The sequence below is a fragment of the Penicillium macrosclerotiorum genome (assembly GCF_028827735.1).
Source record: "Penicillium macrosclerotiorum strain IBT 26536 chromosome Unknown utg000006l_segment0_segment0, whole genome shotgun sequence".
NCBI lineage: Eukaryota > Fungi > Ascomycota > Eurotiomycetes > Eurotiales > Aspergillaceae > Penicillium > Penicillium macrosclerotiorum.
In genome coordinates, this window is record NW_026643085.1 from 1,157,116 (window position 1) to 1,172,124 (window position 15,009).

A 15,009-nucleotide genomic window follows, 5' to 3' on the forward strand; every position below is an offset into this window, starting at 1 on the left:
TGTGTCTCGGTGTTTTATAGGCCATTTTCTATAGCTGCAAATAGACTGGGTTTTCTACACGGAGTAGTGATGTTGATCATGATCAAGCTGGCACAGGAGGGCTGGATCAATGCACCGAGGTACATGCAGGAAGCCAAGAAGAGACGAACGGATTTACCCATTGCGAAATAATGCTCGAGGTCAAGACTCTTCCAAAATGTTGTTTCTACTCACTGATGTCATTCCAATCTGGCGTTGATCTATTTCGCTTTTGTCTTCCAAGTTTCCAAGTCCCATTGAAGACAGTTGGTTAAACTCGTGGTTCCGGAATAATACGACACTCGATTACCATCACCCTTGCTCCGTCTCCCTGAACCTCCACAGGCCCAGGCGAACAGCTGGTAAGCACCAAGGTCCAAGATCCAAGATCGCGAATGATTGTGATCATTCTCTAGTACTTTGTGGAATAAGGGTCCACGCGAGACAGCCGTCGCAGAGTATGTCCGGTACGACCTTGGCTGGTCCAAGGGTGCGTCCCTGCATGGATCTTCGATTTGAACCCTTGATTGGAACCCTGTCCCGGTCGTCCCATTCCTGAACCATCTCAGCCAGGATCGGAGACCGGACTCTGAGTGCCGGCTTGCTGTCTTTCCTCGCCGATCACTACATTCCAGCCCTTCGATAGCCCGCCTCACCAATGCCTTTGCTGCCATCGTGTTTAGACAGCGCCCACCGGGGCTCTCCTTCATTCCGCGTATGGAAAAGCAGAGTTTTTATAGGTCCATCCCCATGTTTACTTGGACCGAATGATCGCCGCGTGTTGTGGCTTCCTGGCGGGCCTACTTAAAAGCCGTGGGATGGTGTCTCCCTTTGACGAAGCTTGGAAGGATCTCTCTCGCCATTCGACAACCTTCGACGACTACGACAACCGGCCCTTGACGACACAGACGCGCCTAGCAGGAAACCAATTGAACTTTCGGCACGATGCACTTCTCCAAGGTCGGTAACAGGAGACCCCGACGCAATGCATTTGGGCGCAGACTGACTCCAATACCCCTCTAGACCCTCGCCTCCGCGGCGCTGCTTGCCCTGCCGGCCTACGCTGCCTTCCCCGTAGCGAGTGTTGAGTTCCAATCCTGGGAGAGCTGTGATGTGGGCGCCCCAGCCATCGGCGAGCCTAAATTCAAGGCCTCCGTCACCGCAACCCCGGCGACCTGTGACAAGACTACGGTCAACCGCGACTGGAGTATCGACAACTACTCCTTCAAAGCATATATCGACACCAAGGATGCCCTGCTCTGCCACGGCGTCACCATCTGGAACACCGACGATTGTTCCGGAGAGCCCACGTACTTCCTGCCCTTCGACGGTTCCCCCGTGGCTCAGGGTCAATGCCTGCCCGATTTCCTGGATCCTGGCTATGTCTCCTTCAAGCTCGACTGCTTTGGCTTCCCTGGCGGCCCTGGCGGCCCCTCTGGTGGACCCGGCATCGATGGCCCTGAGGAATCTGCCGATGTTGATGGTACCGATGGACTGTAGATGCATGCAAAAAGCCCACACTCCGCCGGATCGGGTCATCAGAGAGATGAGGATGAGACGGTCGGCCTCTGTACTTGTATTTGGCGACGGAGCTATGATTCTTCTCATATCCTGTTTCAATTTTACCATGTACCTTCGTTATAATCCAGGAAAATCAAATCTCCATGGTGCCGACTCAATTCCATTTCTAGAGGCGTGTATAACCCAGTATTGTCGAGGTAGTCGCATCCGTTGAGATGGTGAGATGGTGAGATGGTGAGATGGTGAGGAAGTCGTTTAGCAAGCGAGTGTTTGTTGGCGTTGCACCACTTCCCCGCTCTTTCTTTTCCCGCCCGTTTTCTCGGTTGAACATCGTCGGGGCCACGTCTTCCCAGTTCCACCGCCACTTTTGGGCTCCTGCATGACCGTTAATAGCTCGGAACATTTGTGAGCCATTGACTCACCTCCATCCGCCAACTCCCCAGAGATCTGCAGCGATCATGGCGGGCCGATCGGAGTCCCGCCGGATGATCCCTTGGCTGTATGATCTCGTTCTCTGGCTCTTCACCTGCGCGCTTGATCTCTTCTTCCGTGAGATCTATCCTCGAGGAGCCTGGAGAATCCCCGAACGAGGACCAGTGTTGATCGTCGCTGCGCCGCATGCGAATCAGTTCGTTGACTCCGCAATTTTGATGCACCTGCTCAAGTCCCAGGCCAAGCGACGTGTCTCATTTCTGATCGCTCAAAAGTCGATGCATGAACCCTATGTGGGGACACTGGCATCCTGTATGGGTGCTCTACCCGTTGTCCGATCGATGGACTTGACCAAACCGGGCAAAGGCACTTTGTATCAACCCGAGCCCCAGAGCGACCCGGCCTTGATCCATGGGGTCGATACGGATTTCACACAGTCCGATTTCATGGCCGGCGGGTCAATTACCGTGAAGGGCCGGGACGCCCCCGAAACGGCCTCAATTGAAGAGATCTTGGGGCCCACTTCCCTTCGGCTCAAGAAGCCCTTCGCATCCCGGCTTCCCGATGATCCCGGCCGGAAAGGAACCCGATTTAAGATCGCTCCTCATGTCGATCAAAGCCAGATGTTTGATGCCGTCTACAAAGAGCTCTCAAATGGAGGTTGTATCGGTATTTTCCCGGAAGGTGGCAGTCACGACCGTTCCAACCTGTTGCCCTTGAAGGCCGGTGCGGCTTTGATGTCCCTAGGAGCACTAGCGCGCGATCCAGGCTGCGGATTATCCATCATTCCCTGTGGCATGAACTATTTCCATGCACACAAATTTCGCTCCCGTGGTGTCATTGAATTTGGCCGGCCCATTCATGTTCATCCCGACCAAGTTGAAGCTTTCAAGGCCGGTGGCACGAGCAAACGTAATGCCGTCGGCTCGCTGCTTGAAACGATCTACGAGGGTCTGGAGTCTGTTACTCAAATCAGCCCTGATCACGAAACCCTCATTTTGGTTCAGTCTACGAGGAAATTGTATAACCCTATCAGCAAGAAAATTCCACTTCCGCTTGTGATTGAGTTTAATCGCCGGTTGTTGAAGGGATACACAAAACATCGTGATGACCCCCGAGTCCAGGGTCTTAAAAAAGCCGTGACCGAGTACAACAGACGTCTTGAATCCTTGGGTATCAAGGATCATCAAGTGGAATGGGGTAATGTGGAGGAGAAGCCCTGGTGGCTTACCTTAATCACCTTGGTTTATCGCCTGTGCAAACTTTTTGTTCTAAGCTTTGGAACACTGCCTGGAGTCCTTCTCTTCTGGCCCGTGTTCGTTACGACCAAAGTGATTTCCGAAAAGAAACGACGGAAGGCGCTGGCAGCTTCTGTTGTCAAATTGCAGGGACATGATGTTGTTGGCACCTGGAAAATTCTTGTTGCCATGGGGCTGGCACCAACTCTGTACGCTTACTACACGATTATTGTGACATTCTGGCTTCGCTACAACCGTTACGACGGACACTACTCCCACTCTGTTCCCTGGTGGACAACGGCACGGACCTACGTTCCTGATTTCATCCCCTTATGGATGTTTGCCGTTGGATTTTTTGGGCATATGGTTTTTGTCAGCTATGCAGCTCTTCGATTTGGCGAAGTTGGCATGGATATTATCAAGTCTTTGCCGCCGCTTTTGGTGGCTCTCAATCCGCTGTCCTCTTCTTCTCTGATTGACCTGCGCCAGCACCGGGAAGCACTTTCCGAGCGTGTCACTCAGACTATCAACGATCTTGGCTTCGGCATCCTGCCAGATGTGGACGCCGAAATTCCCACCGACACCTATAAACTGGATGCTTACCAGTCTTACCTCAAGAGCATGCCTCCAAGTGAACCCTCGAGTCGGGAGCGCAGTCGCAGCCGGTCGAATGGCCCTAATGGTGACTCTCTGAAAGCCCTCAGCTCTATTAACTCAGAAGGCGACCTGAAAGAAATCGATCGCAAGATCGAGACCAACTTAAAGGGAAGAGGACGGCGGTCTAATACTCTCAGTTCTTATGAGACAGGCGAGTCGATTCTCAAGTACAAACCCCCAATAGATCCAGAAGACAAGAAGCGCAAGTGAAATTCATACTGAATGTCTCTTCTGCTGGATGAATGAGGTCAACAATTATCTCAGAGCTCTGCGTCGTACACACGCCTGGTAATACATACATTGAAGACCATTGGTGTTAATTGACCAGTTGGAGCATCTGGAGTTCATAGACCCATTTCAGTCATCCCAATGAAGATCTTTCCAGAAGCTTTAAACGAATTGTATATTTAGCCAGTCAAGCTATCCAAGCAGGACCCACCCAGCAATTGACATCCCCAGCCGCCAATCGAGCAGGGACCGCGCCTTCTAAGAGGCTGGCTGCTATGCTCTGGAATGTTCAAAGCGCGCCCGGCATACCTCCTTGAGGCAATCACGGCCGTCCAAGCAGTCTCAGATCGGCATCGACTCCACCTCGGGGGTCTGGAATGCGCGACCGCGACTACGATTGGCAAAAAACAGAATTTGTGACATCCTCCCGCCACCGAGTATGACGAAGAAGGTCTTTTGGGCTTCTCCAACCTGCTGATGAGCGTGCTATCCGCGTTTCAGCTCCAATACCATGGGCATTTGGTCATTCTTACCCGCCATCCCGAGATGCGTAGTTCGGACGTAGTGGAATGATGACTGTGTATATAATGAGAGGATTACACCCTATTAAGCCCTCTATTCTCTCCCCACGATCCCAAAATCAAACCTGCCATCCCATTCATCGGCTTGTTTCCGCTTGACTTATTTGCCGTGCATTTGAGCTGTGCAGCCATGTATTCCCTTCTCTCTACCGTCTTCCTTCTTTCTACCCCCATTCATGCCGCTATTAATGCGCGGGTCTGGACACATTTCTATCCCAACTGCCCAGGAGATCCTTTTTCCAACCTCGACACATACGAGAACTATGAAGAATCCGCGCCCTCTCAGGTCATCACGACTGGCCAATGCGCCAACATCGGCGTCCCCTCTTACGAACACAACCTTGTTAGCGCCATCTCCGTAGACGCGGAGATTCTCTCAAATAGACCTGGACACCCATTCCAGATGGGGAGCGGGTCAAAGTGTAATATTTCCGTCCACGAGGTCCCAGAATGCATCGACCCGCCTCTCATCACTCAGGAACTCCACAACGGCGTTGCAGTGAGCCCATGTGAGGCCCGCCGTTTCGCCGCCTACAGCGAGGTCTGGTTGCAGCTGGTCTGCGACAACGACAACGAGGAATCGCTCGCTGAGCAAGCCGAGGATATCCCTCGCCTCGAGGACACCACATCCGTCGACCAGGCTGACAACATTCAGACGCCCGGGTCAAACTCGTTCTCATGGTCCAAGGCCCAGACTGAGCACTCTGAGCGCGAGCCTGACCAGGAGGATCGGGTTAACAATGCTGGCCACGCAGAGAGCGAGCAGCTTGTCCACAAAATAATGGAGATGATCAAGACCAAGCACGCGACCCTCGTGTCTGGTAAGCACCCCAACTCGACGCACAAGCATCACTTCAATATCACGGGCCAGGTCAATGGCACTGCGATTGCGAATGGCACAGCGCCAGTCAACCGAACGGTCATCTCGCGGCGCAAGTTATCGGTACTGCGCAATCGTCGTGCACGCCTGTATTAAGAAACAAAAATGTGGGCTGAGGTTGAGGGGAAATGTTGTCTTATAGAATGTGACTGGGACATGAAAATAGCTTTGTGTATAGTTTAATTAAAAACAGTGATATATGCATCTTTATACCCCACGTGCTTTCAATTATAGAGAAAAGCGGTTTTCTTCGTGGGAATTCGACCGTATGCAAAAGGTCATTAACCAAAATGATAGTATTCGCTGGCCTAAGTACGGTACTTTGAGAAGCGGTTCGCGATCTCATCCCATACTCCGCCAGCATAAACAAGGCTCCAGTAACTTGAGAGAGGCGAGCAGAGACTTGAAGTGAAACCCCCTGCAACGAGCACTGAAAAATAGAGCGTGATTACAAGAATAGAACTCCTTGGGCATCTTCGACCTTTCTCTTTCACCTTGCGAATTGGGAACTTTTCAGTTCAGCTTGTGCGCGGCCACTTTAGAAACTACTAAACGTATTACCAAAAAGACATGCCCCTTGGAATGTAGTGATAGATCAGGATCAGACAATCAGAATATTGGAAACGAAGTGGAAGACGACGCCAAGGAAACAGCAGAGTGCAGAGAGAGAAAATTTGCGTCCGGTTGACAACTGGCGTATCTATGGTCTACTTACATGGAGGCAATCGGGTCTGGAGAAGCGGATCCTGGTGCTTTCAAACCGGCTCAAACGGAGGAAACGATCATTTAGAAGGCCACTTGGCGATGTGGTTAGTACCTTCATCATTTCTCAACTCGTGGAAGCGCTGAAAGGACGCTTTCAGTCTAAGCTTCAAGCTGACTCTGCCTGGTCCGGATCCGTTCTGATCTATCATTTGTGCCGGAATGGAGGTCGGTCCGAATCCCCATTACTAAGCATCTAATCGATCACCCCCAGACTCGGCGATGCATGCCCTTGTTTCATTGTCTTCTTACAGGGATGATTAATCCAGACTCCCCTACCCTTGCATGGTACCCGCTTATGGGCGTGATCTGACATGGCCCCTAAGAACCAGGCCTTTTCCCTATCAGTCTATAAAAGTCGACGCGCTTCTACGCCCAAGGTGCGGACTGGTTGTATTACGTGCAAGTAAGGTGCCGCTCGTGGCCCCCGGGCTCCAAGAACCCTGTCTAAACCCTAGAAAGAGAACGGCGAGTGAAATGCGACGAAGGCAAGCCATCATGCAAGCGGTATATCGACTCTGCTCCTGTTGCTGCTTCAATGACACTCTATTTTTCTGACCAGGCCTGATTGAAATAGCTGCCACCAGGCCAATCGGATCTGCCAGGGATATAGGTCGCCTCATACTAATGCTCAGGCGCCTCGAGCACTAGCACCCGCACCTGCGGCCGACCCACCTTTCCCGATTGAATCCACACTTCCCGTTGATCATCTCGGGTGTTCCGAGTCCTCGATCAAGGTGCACATGCAACTTGATATCGACAGAGGGTTGATGATATACTCATACCCACTTGATCCATCTTCTCATTTGGACAACTTGAAACTTGATATCCCTTCCGAACCTCAAAACACTATAACCCTGCCTTCTACCCTCCGCACGGGCATATTGCTACCCTTAGATCTCTCCAGTCATTTTTCACTTGATAAGTTGACGGAGAGTGAGAATGAGAACGAATTGATGTATACATCAGTAATGCATATTATTTCGGCGACTAACCGGCTTCCTAGTGATATAGTCCAGCAGTTTTTCTGTGGAGTTCATCGATTTATCCCTGGTATTAGTCGCAATCGGCTCCAACATGGGATTTCTAGCCTATCAAATACGACTCCACCATTGGAATTTTCCATGCTGCTATTATCAATTTGTTTGATTACATTCCCCCAATCAACGAAAGATGGCCTATCCATGCGACTTCATCAAGAATTCCTCTATATCACCACAAAATCCCTTTTGAAGAGGGTAAAAACAACCAGTACATTTCAAGATCACCCAACCATATCACTCATTCAAGCAGGCATCATAATAGCTGTTTATGAATATGCACGTGGGATGCCAGACGAAGCGTTCCAATCTTTAGCTGAGTGTGCGAAGATGGGATATGCTGCCAATCTTTCTCGATGGACCAATACACATGGGAAGGGGCCTTTGTGGAAAGAAGAAGCCAACACATGGTGGGCAATACTCATATATGAGAGGTTAGTCTCATCAAATCCCTGAAATTCTTTATTTCTCGTAGGCGATGCTGATTTTTAGGCTGGTTGCTTATAGATTAAGTTATTGCGACGTAACTCCACCGAAGAAGGCCTTGCCTTTTTCTGCAACTATGCCAGGCGCAGATTCCATCCTTCCAGTCGAGCCAGATCAATTAGATCTTATTGATCCTCCAAACTTTAACCCTGCTACCATTAGCTCGCCGATCTTGGGGGGTATGGGCCCGCAGGGTTGGTCTGCTCAGGGAGTTTGGATTCTAGATCAAATACATCAGATCATGCGAATCGAGAGCAAAGATTTTCGCCTGACAAAGTTAGTTGAAACTCATGAGAAACTCTATTGCTTCACCATGGAGATCATGAGGCAAGTTCACGTGAGTCATGAGCTATTTTGCGGATCTGTGGCAATCATGATCAGGTTAGTATGGGCTCTGAAAGCGTTTATCCAGCACATGCACACTTCGGAAAGTGGAGTTTAATTAATTATACCTAGGGGTCTATTCCTGCTGCATGAGCAAATTTTGGCTGAAAAACCTCGCTTGATAGAAAGTGACGATGTCTGGTGGCAATCTCGGATTGAAAAGTCGAATGCGACGCTAGAAACAGGAACTAATATGATGATTGATATCATCGACGCTGAATCTTTGCAGAGTTCTCCTGAGACTTATCCTCCAAGCCGTCTATATCGCCTCCGAGCAGCACTTAGATACCTGGAATCGCGACCTAGTCAACGACAAAATATCTCATTTCAGGCAGCTGAGCAACGACTTCGTGTCAAACTCGATATATTGAATAGATATTGGGAAATAAAGCCTACCAACATGTAGATTACCTATGAAAACTGCAACTCTTGAAGTTTGAATATTGAAAACTTATTTTCTCCTATCAGGCACCATTCAACTTAACATCTTTCAAATAGACTATTTATATTCGTTCCAGGCCCGCTGATAGTCATCGAAAAATTAAAGAAAGGATAGGTTTATAATGATAGAAGGGACATACACACGCGCATTTGCTGCTTGAGCGACCACTTCACCAGTGCAATCGAGTCACTAGTGGGTTGCTAGTTTGATCGGAATCAAGAACTCAGAACTTGGATGGGGTTAATTACGGGATGATCTCACAAACCCTGGCCACTCAGTGATCGAACAGTAGCGAGGGGTAAGCACTATAATGGACGCGAAACGTTGAAATGGCGCTGGAAATTTTCTTCTGTTGTATATGAAATTCACAATTGTATCCGCGTAGCACAAATTGTAGAAAGAACCTCACCTGAACGGGTAAGTCAACAGCATTCCATACACGATCCCAAGATACAAAATAGATAGTTGTATTGATGCTCATTCGCTTTATCACATGCATTTGTACTCGAAAAAGACAGAAGATTTTACACTGGAAGACAATGCAGAAGTCCATGAACTACTCCACGCCCAACACGAATTCTAGAACCCAAAGCTGTCCAGCAACGAATTGGCATCCGGTTCATGAAACATTGTGGGGGGAGGTTTTGGCTTTGGGGGCTGTTTCTTTTCGGAGTCCTCAGCAGCAACAGTCTCCTGTTTATCAGTCGAAGCTTTCACTGACTCTGTCAGTCGCATAGGCATATCCGCCACAACAAGGCTGCTCCGCCGGCGAAGAAGTTTTCGGTAATCAACGCCATTCTCGTGGAGCTCGAGTGCAGGCTGAGACTGCAATGTCTTCGATGTAGGTGGTCCGCCCAAGAACTCCCAGTGCCGTACAAGGTCTAAGGCGAGTAAATCGCAGCCCATGCGGTCGTAGAGGCGGGCATTGCGCAGGACAAAGTCCCATTCTTCGCGCGGCCGGACTTGCGAGGCACCCTTGAGGGTTTGAAGAGTTTTTTCGCGAAGCTGTTGATACAGAATAACCAATGCGGGATCGTTAGAAAGATATGATTTAGCTTGAAGGGTAACTCGGCCGGGACTGCCAGGAGAGATTGGGGTCGGTGCTATTAGTGTCTCGATCGGGGACTAAAATTCGCATTAATAGTGTTCATGATCAAATCACAAGTTTCAAAACTCACAATTAGCGATCGCACCGCCATGTCCCTTCGTCCAAGCAGCCAAAACGCCCAGGAGGCCATCCACCGGTTACCTTCCGCGGCCGCCTCGGGAAGAACTCTTTCTTCCAGAATTTCCCTAAAGACAGGACCCATGTCTCCTTCATAGACACGAGCTACCGCGATAGCAAGCTGAAGGTCTCCGATTTGGTTCATGATGACGTTCACGGCATCACGTAAGTGTTCTGCGAGAAGAAAGAATGCTGCGGCATATTCTGGAAGAAAACATTGTTAGCTGGAAATTCTGTCAGGATTATCTAGATTTGTGAGATTTACCAAAGCGCCGCTTTCCCAGCAGAGCATAGGCATTCTTGAGTGCAGAAGTTCTCCATCGTGCCTCCTTAAAGTCGTTTGCTAAAAGACGCTGGGTGGCAGCTTGCTCACGATGCCAATGCGCAATCCGCCATAGGCCTTGGAGAATATTCTTTTTGCCGAGAGCTAGATAATACAGGGTGCAATCGATAGGGTTTCGCTCCTCTGTCTTGGTATATTCATTTCGAGCCACGATCTCCAGTTGTGCTTTCTGTTAATGAGGTTAGTAATTGAATGCAGATCAGAAGTAGGTAGGCGGGTTTACCAAGGCAGCGGGATCCGATAGCCACATAAAGATTCCACTTTCTCGAGAAGCCTTCCATGTCAATTTACCACCGAATTGACGGGATACAAGGTCCGTCAAGATGTCTTGACTTCCACTATGGAAAGCCCACACAATCTCACGCCATGAAACGGTGCCTTTGTTTGCGACCCCTTGGCCCCTTCTCAACATATGTTGCCTGAAGAAAAGGAAGTATCGCGCCGCATTGTCATCCATAGATCGCCGATGCTTTTCTACTGTCGCAACACATTCAATGGTATCGACGAGGCGGAATTGCTCATGGCTAGACAATTGAGGTAATGCAATGCGCGCAAGATTGTCGTTGAGTAGAGACGCATTACTTTCGTCTATGACAAATGACAGCTCCTCGAAGTCGACGTCAGTGTAGGAAGAACGCATCTCCTTCGAGGCCGCTTGTTGAAAGATGTCCGTTTCCTCGTAAAAATCTTCGAGTGGCATCTCCAGAAATCCGTCCAAATCATCTCCTTCGGTATAAAATCTGAGTTTCCGGTGTAGGTTCATCAAGACAGAATGTACAAGACCAGTCTTCCCTGCCAGGATGCATTGCGCCAGGAATTGAGGATGGAAGACTGGAAGTGGGCCATTCAGACGACTGACAACATCAAAGAGGTCGACAGATGATAACCCACGAGATGGTATACGAAGCTCAGAGACAAGACGATCCCCAACATCAATTTCTTTGTCATACACAAACAGTTGGTTGCCAGCCCCGATAACAAGATGACCATTGTTGAGCCAGCACGAGTCGCCAATTGGGTGAGGTGTGAGATCCCGAATCCAGATTTCTCGAATCTGGGTCCAGGATGGCCGAGAATCCAAATAGTCATAGCGAAGCTGAGATAGTAGAACAACCTTATGAGGGAATCCAACGGCCAGAATCGACTGCATGTCAGGGGTTGATGTCCAATCGAGGTCACGGATGATATCATGTTGAGCAAAGTGTTCCTCAAATTCAAGTTGAGAGTTATTGGTGTCCCAAATTGTTAAATGAGTTCGATTCTCATCCACTAGCGCGGCCTTGCGAATAGTGCTGCCACTAGCCAGGGACGGGTTCTCGATCCCTGTGTCCACTGTCGATTGTAGCAACCATTCAACTTTTGGGTTTACTCGATTAACCTTAGCGGTCCAGGTTCTCACAACACCACCGTTTGTATATGAGAGCGCGATGTCAGGGGAAAAGGCATCGAAGGAGCCAGAATGTTTGGCCTTGGGTCCTGCCGGGTCCACAGGAAGAATATAAGCTAAGTCTTCTCTCAGGCCCATGTTAAAGGTGCAGAATTTCCGCAGCTGGCAATTTTGGGGGGTTCTTTCTGTGCCTTTCTGATCATATCGAGCAGTCCATTCGATCTCCCAGGCGATTCCATCCATATCTGCCCCAATGGTGGCTACATATGCAAGGCCCGAAGATGCATCTGGGGTAGGAAGCGGAAGCACGCAGAGTGGCTTGCTGGATAACGTAAATGGCAGGTGCGCAAGCCTTCTAGCATGATAAGAACTGAAATCCCACAAGGAGATTCCGTTATGATGAAGGTTGACGAGGAGATTGGCATCCTCGATCACACACGTTCGATGGATATGTTCGTCGGAAAATAGAATACTCTTGTGTAACAATATTGATCCAGTTTCTCTTCTTCTCTGTCGCCAAATCATAGCCTTATTCTCATCGGTACGGGAGACGAGTGTATCGCCGATTGCATTTCGAACAATCTTCTTGACCGGTGCCGTATGCCCAGACCAAGACGCTTTTGGAAGAATGCGTTTCTTTTGGGGAGCAGGGTCAAAAAGAGTATCTACTGGCGAGTCGTACCACTCAATTCGGCCATCAAAATGATGAACGACAATGCTGATTTTGTCATCGGATGTGTTGCTTTGGAATGCACTTATTTGAGCATAGTCCTCTCCCGTGGAGAGACTAGGCATGAATCCAAGATCTAGGCCTTCCACATGGAGAATGTTGAAGACACTCAGATTTGATTTGACTTTGAGACCCACGTCTTCCAAGGCCCAGGCGGACATGTGGCCCTGACCGTCAATAACGACACAGATTTCGGGGCTTTTTTTGGCAACTTCGATGATATGTTCCAGGGCATGGTTTCCCTTATTTCCGGTGCTTCTCTGAACTGCACGCTCTGTAGCAGAACAGAAATCTCGAGCATCCAAGATGAATCCGTATCGCCTTTGAGATCCTTCGTCGGCACTTAAAACGTCTCTGGGTTGAACGGAGAGCTCCATATCAATCTCTGTCCATAACTGTAGAGGCGAGAGAGCATGGTGGTCTGTCACAGCCCATATTCTGATCTTGTTGTCGGCGCATAGAGTATAGAATACATTGTCCATAGACTGCTCTCTATGGTAGGGCAGCCGCCAATGTACGCCAGTAACAATGTGGGGATGAGGAAGGTATGAGACCTCAAACCGCACCTCATCTGCGCCGTAGGCAAGTCGCCTCCATACTTTGGCTAGGCGATCATATTGTCCGACTGTCACCACCAGCGCCGCATCGGGGGAGAACTTGGCGAATTTGACGGGTGTAGCAAGCTTCCGTTTCCATACTAAACGCGGGGTATCATTGAGAATCCAAAGCGCAAGTCGAGAGTTGCCCAGGAGCAGCTCGTTCGAGGAACCCCACGATACGGTATGAATCGGCTCGTCGCTATCATCGGCGCGGAAGGTGTAGGCTAAGGACCACTAGAATTCAATCGGTCGTCAGCAAAATCGCTTTTCCTCTCTCTAAATACCCTCTCTCAATTGCCCGAGCTGCAAAGAGCGGGACCCCTGTATGCGCACCTTCAGTGTCTCGCCTTGGATGCCGTACGGCTGGTACACGAAGACATCAGGTCCTCCACAAACTGCAATTTTCCCAGATTGCTCGTCAAAGGCAATCGCTTCGAGCTTTTCGGTCTCATCGACGTAGATTGTTTGGAGGAGCGTCTGCGGACCGCCGAGGATAACCAGCGCGTGGCCGGAGATATACGCCTATTCACGACGCGTGAGCCCAGGTTAGCAAAGGACCAGCGGGGAAGCTGTATCAGAGCTTCAGGATCAAGGAGCTTACAATTACGCGAAGCCCGTCCCACAGCGCAGTGCTGAATGACTGAAGCTTCGCTGGGGGCCTCCCCGGCAGTACCGCTCGCATGGAGGCGGGTGGATCAGAGGGTGGGAACGTTGCGCTTGTGGTCTTACACCATCGCCAGGTTCGCGGGCGGGGTCTCCAAAGGAAGAAGTCAAATGCAGGGTGAGAAAACGGTCAATGCCAGTGATCGGTGAACTCCTCAGGTGGTTTCTGTGCAAGGGATCAGAGCGGGATGACGATGCGAGTGTCGATTACGCTGCCGCTCCACTCGGTGCGACCACGGCGGCCACTGCACTGCCCGCCGGCCCCAACCAAGGTGAGATGTACCAAACAACGCTAATTTATTGTGTTATTATATATTCTTGTCGAACACGGGGGCCTATCTGAGGTCCATAGTCTCTCATTCACCCTTTCTAACGATCTGCTAGCTGATGTTGGGGGAGGCTGGAGCATCACCTGATAAGCATGAGATCCACTTCAAATCAGCCGCGCAGGACGATTAACGCGGCTACGATAATCAATTCTCTTAGACGTAAAGAAGCTTGGATCTAGATACAATAATGCTGTCCTACCCAGTATTTTTGGACAAAAAGCTTCTCGGAGAGAAGAAACCCGCAGTCTCTCGAGTTTGGAAGATATATATCCCTCGTACTATAATCGTATTTGTATACAAGTTCCTCTGTTAAGAAAACCAGGTTTCGTCTTACCCGTCTGAGACTTGAGCCCAAGTATTATATTCGCAGTATCATACTTAGTCGTATCGCGCTAATAGGAAATACGGCACTCCTGAGTTTGAATTCGGAGCATGATTGGATGGACGGGCGGCGCATTGTGTGGTTGATTGAGGTGGGAATCTATGTGATCAAACGACAGATTCGATATTGCTTCATGCATTATGTCCCTGAGGTATGACCACAACAATAGCCGGATGGGTGGTACTACCTAGTCAGGGACTTCGAAAATAAGACTCAGATTCTATGCCGATTACTGTGTATCGTTTCTTCATTTCTACCTTATCCTTTACCCAGTCGACAGGTATTACTGCCAAACAGTGACCCTTTCGAGAATACCATAACGATCTTGTTCCAGATCCAATCCATTTCATTTTCTGTCCCCTTTTAAGCGATTGATTAGAGGCGGAAATATAAGTATTCGTCATGTCTCTAGTATGATGAAGATTTCCATCTTGATATCATGATAATTCAAATTCATAGTAGCATCTACGCAATGTTACAGCTATAACTAAACCTAACTTGGTTTAGGGCGGTCCATGTCTCAGCGAACGTGTTTCAAGGAATAATTCGACCAGTAACTATGTGCGAGGTGAACTGTTGCAATTAATCCTATTTGAAGTCAAGGCTTGAAAAACAACATCCAAATGTGCCACAAAGCCCCCTATATGCTGCGCCGGATGATATGCATGGGTCAGACGAAAAG

At 49.4% G+C, this 15,009-nt stretch overlaps 4 protein-coding genes across 4 annotated transcripts; 3 read left to right on the forward strand and 1 right to left on the reverse strand.

Annotated features, from left to right (window-relative positions):
• Positions 1–963: 963 nt before the first annotated feature.
• On the forward strand, positions 964–1,518 carry N7462_005716 (uncharacterized protein; the record flags this gene model as incomplete). The annotated part of the gene is made up of 2 exons (XM_057077434.1): positions 964–978; positions 1,042–1,518. The coding sequence occupies 2 exons, from the start codon at positions 964–966 to the stop codon at positions 1,516–1,518; spliced, it is 492 nt and encodes a 163-aa protein (XP_056933014.1).
• A 479-nt stretch (positions 1,519–1,997) lies between these two features.
• N7462_005717 (lysophospholipid acyltransferase family protein) lies at positions 1,998–4,076 on the forward strand (the record flags this gene model as incomplete). Its single annotated transcript, XM_057077435.1, has 1 exon — positions 1,998–4,076. One exon carries the CDS (start codon positions 1,998–2,000, stop codon positions 4,074–4,076), a length of 2,079 nt encoding a protein of 692 aa, XP_056933015.1.
• A 729-nt stretch (positions 4,077–4,805) lies between these two features.
• On the forward strand, positions 4,806–5,651 carry N7462_005718 (uncharacterized protein; the record flags this gene model as incomplete). The annotated part of the gene is made up of 1 exon (XM_057077436.1): positions 4,806–5,651. The coding sequence occupies one exon, from the start codon at positions 4,806–4,808 to the stop codon at positions 5,649–5,651; it is 846 nt and encodes a 281-aa protein (XP_056933016.1).
• Positions 5,652–9,248: 3,597 nt separating this feature from the next.
• On the reverse strand, positions 9,249–13,635 carry N7462_005719 (uncharacterized protein; the record flags this gene model as incomplete). The annotated part of the gene is made up of 6 exons (XM_057077437.1): positions 9,249–9,794; positions 9,848–10,098; positions 10,160–10,406; positions 10,461–13,187; positions 13,287–13,475; positions 13,555–13,635. The coding sequence occupies 6 exons, from the start codon at positions 13,633–13,635 to the stop codon at positions 9,249–9,251; spliced, it is 4,041 nt and encodes a 1,346-aa protein (XP_056933017.1).
• Positions 13,636–15,009: the final 1,374 nt, after the last annotated feature.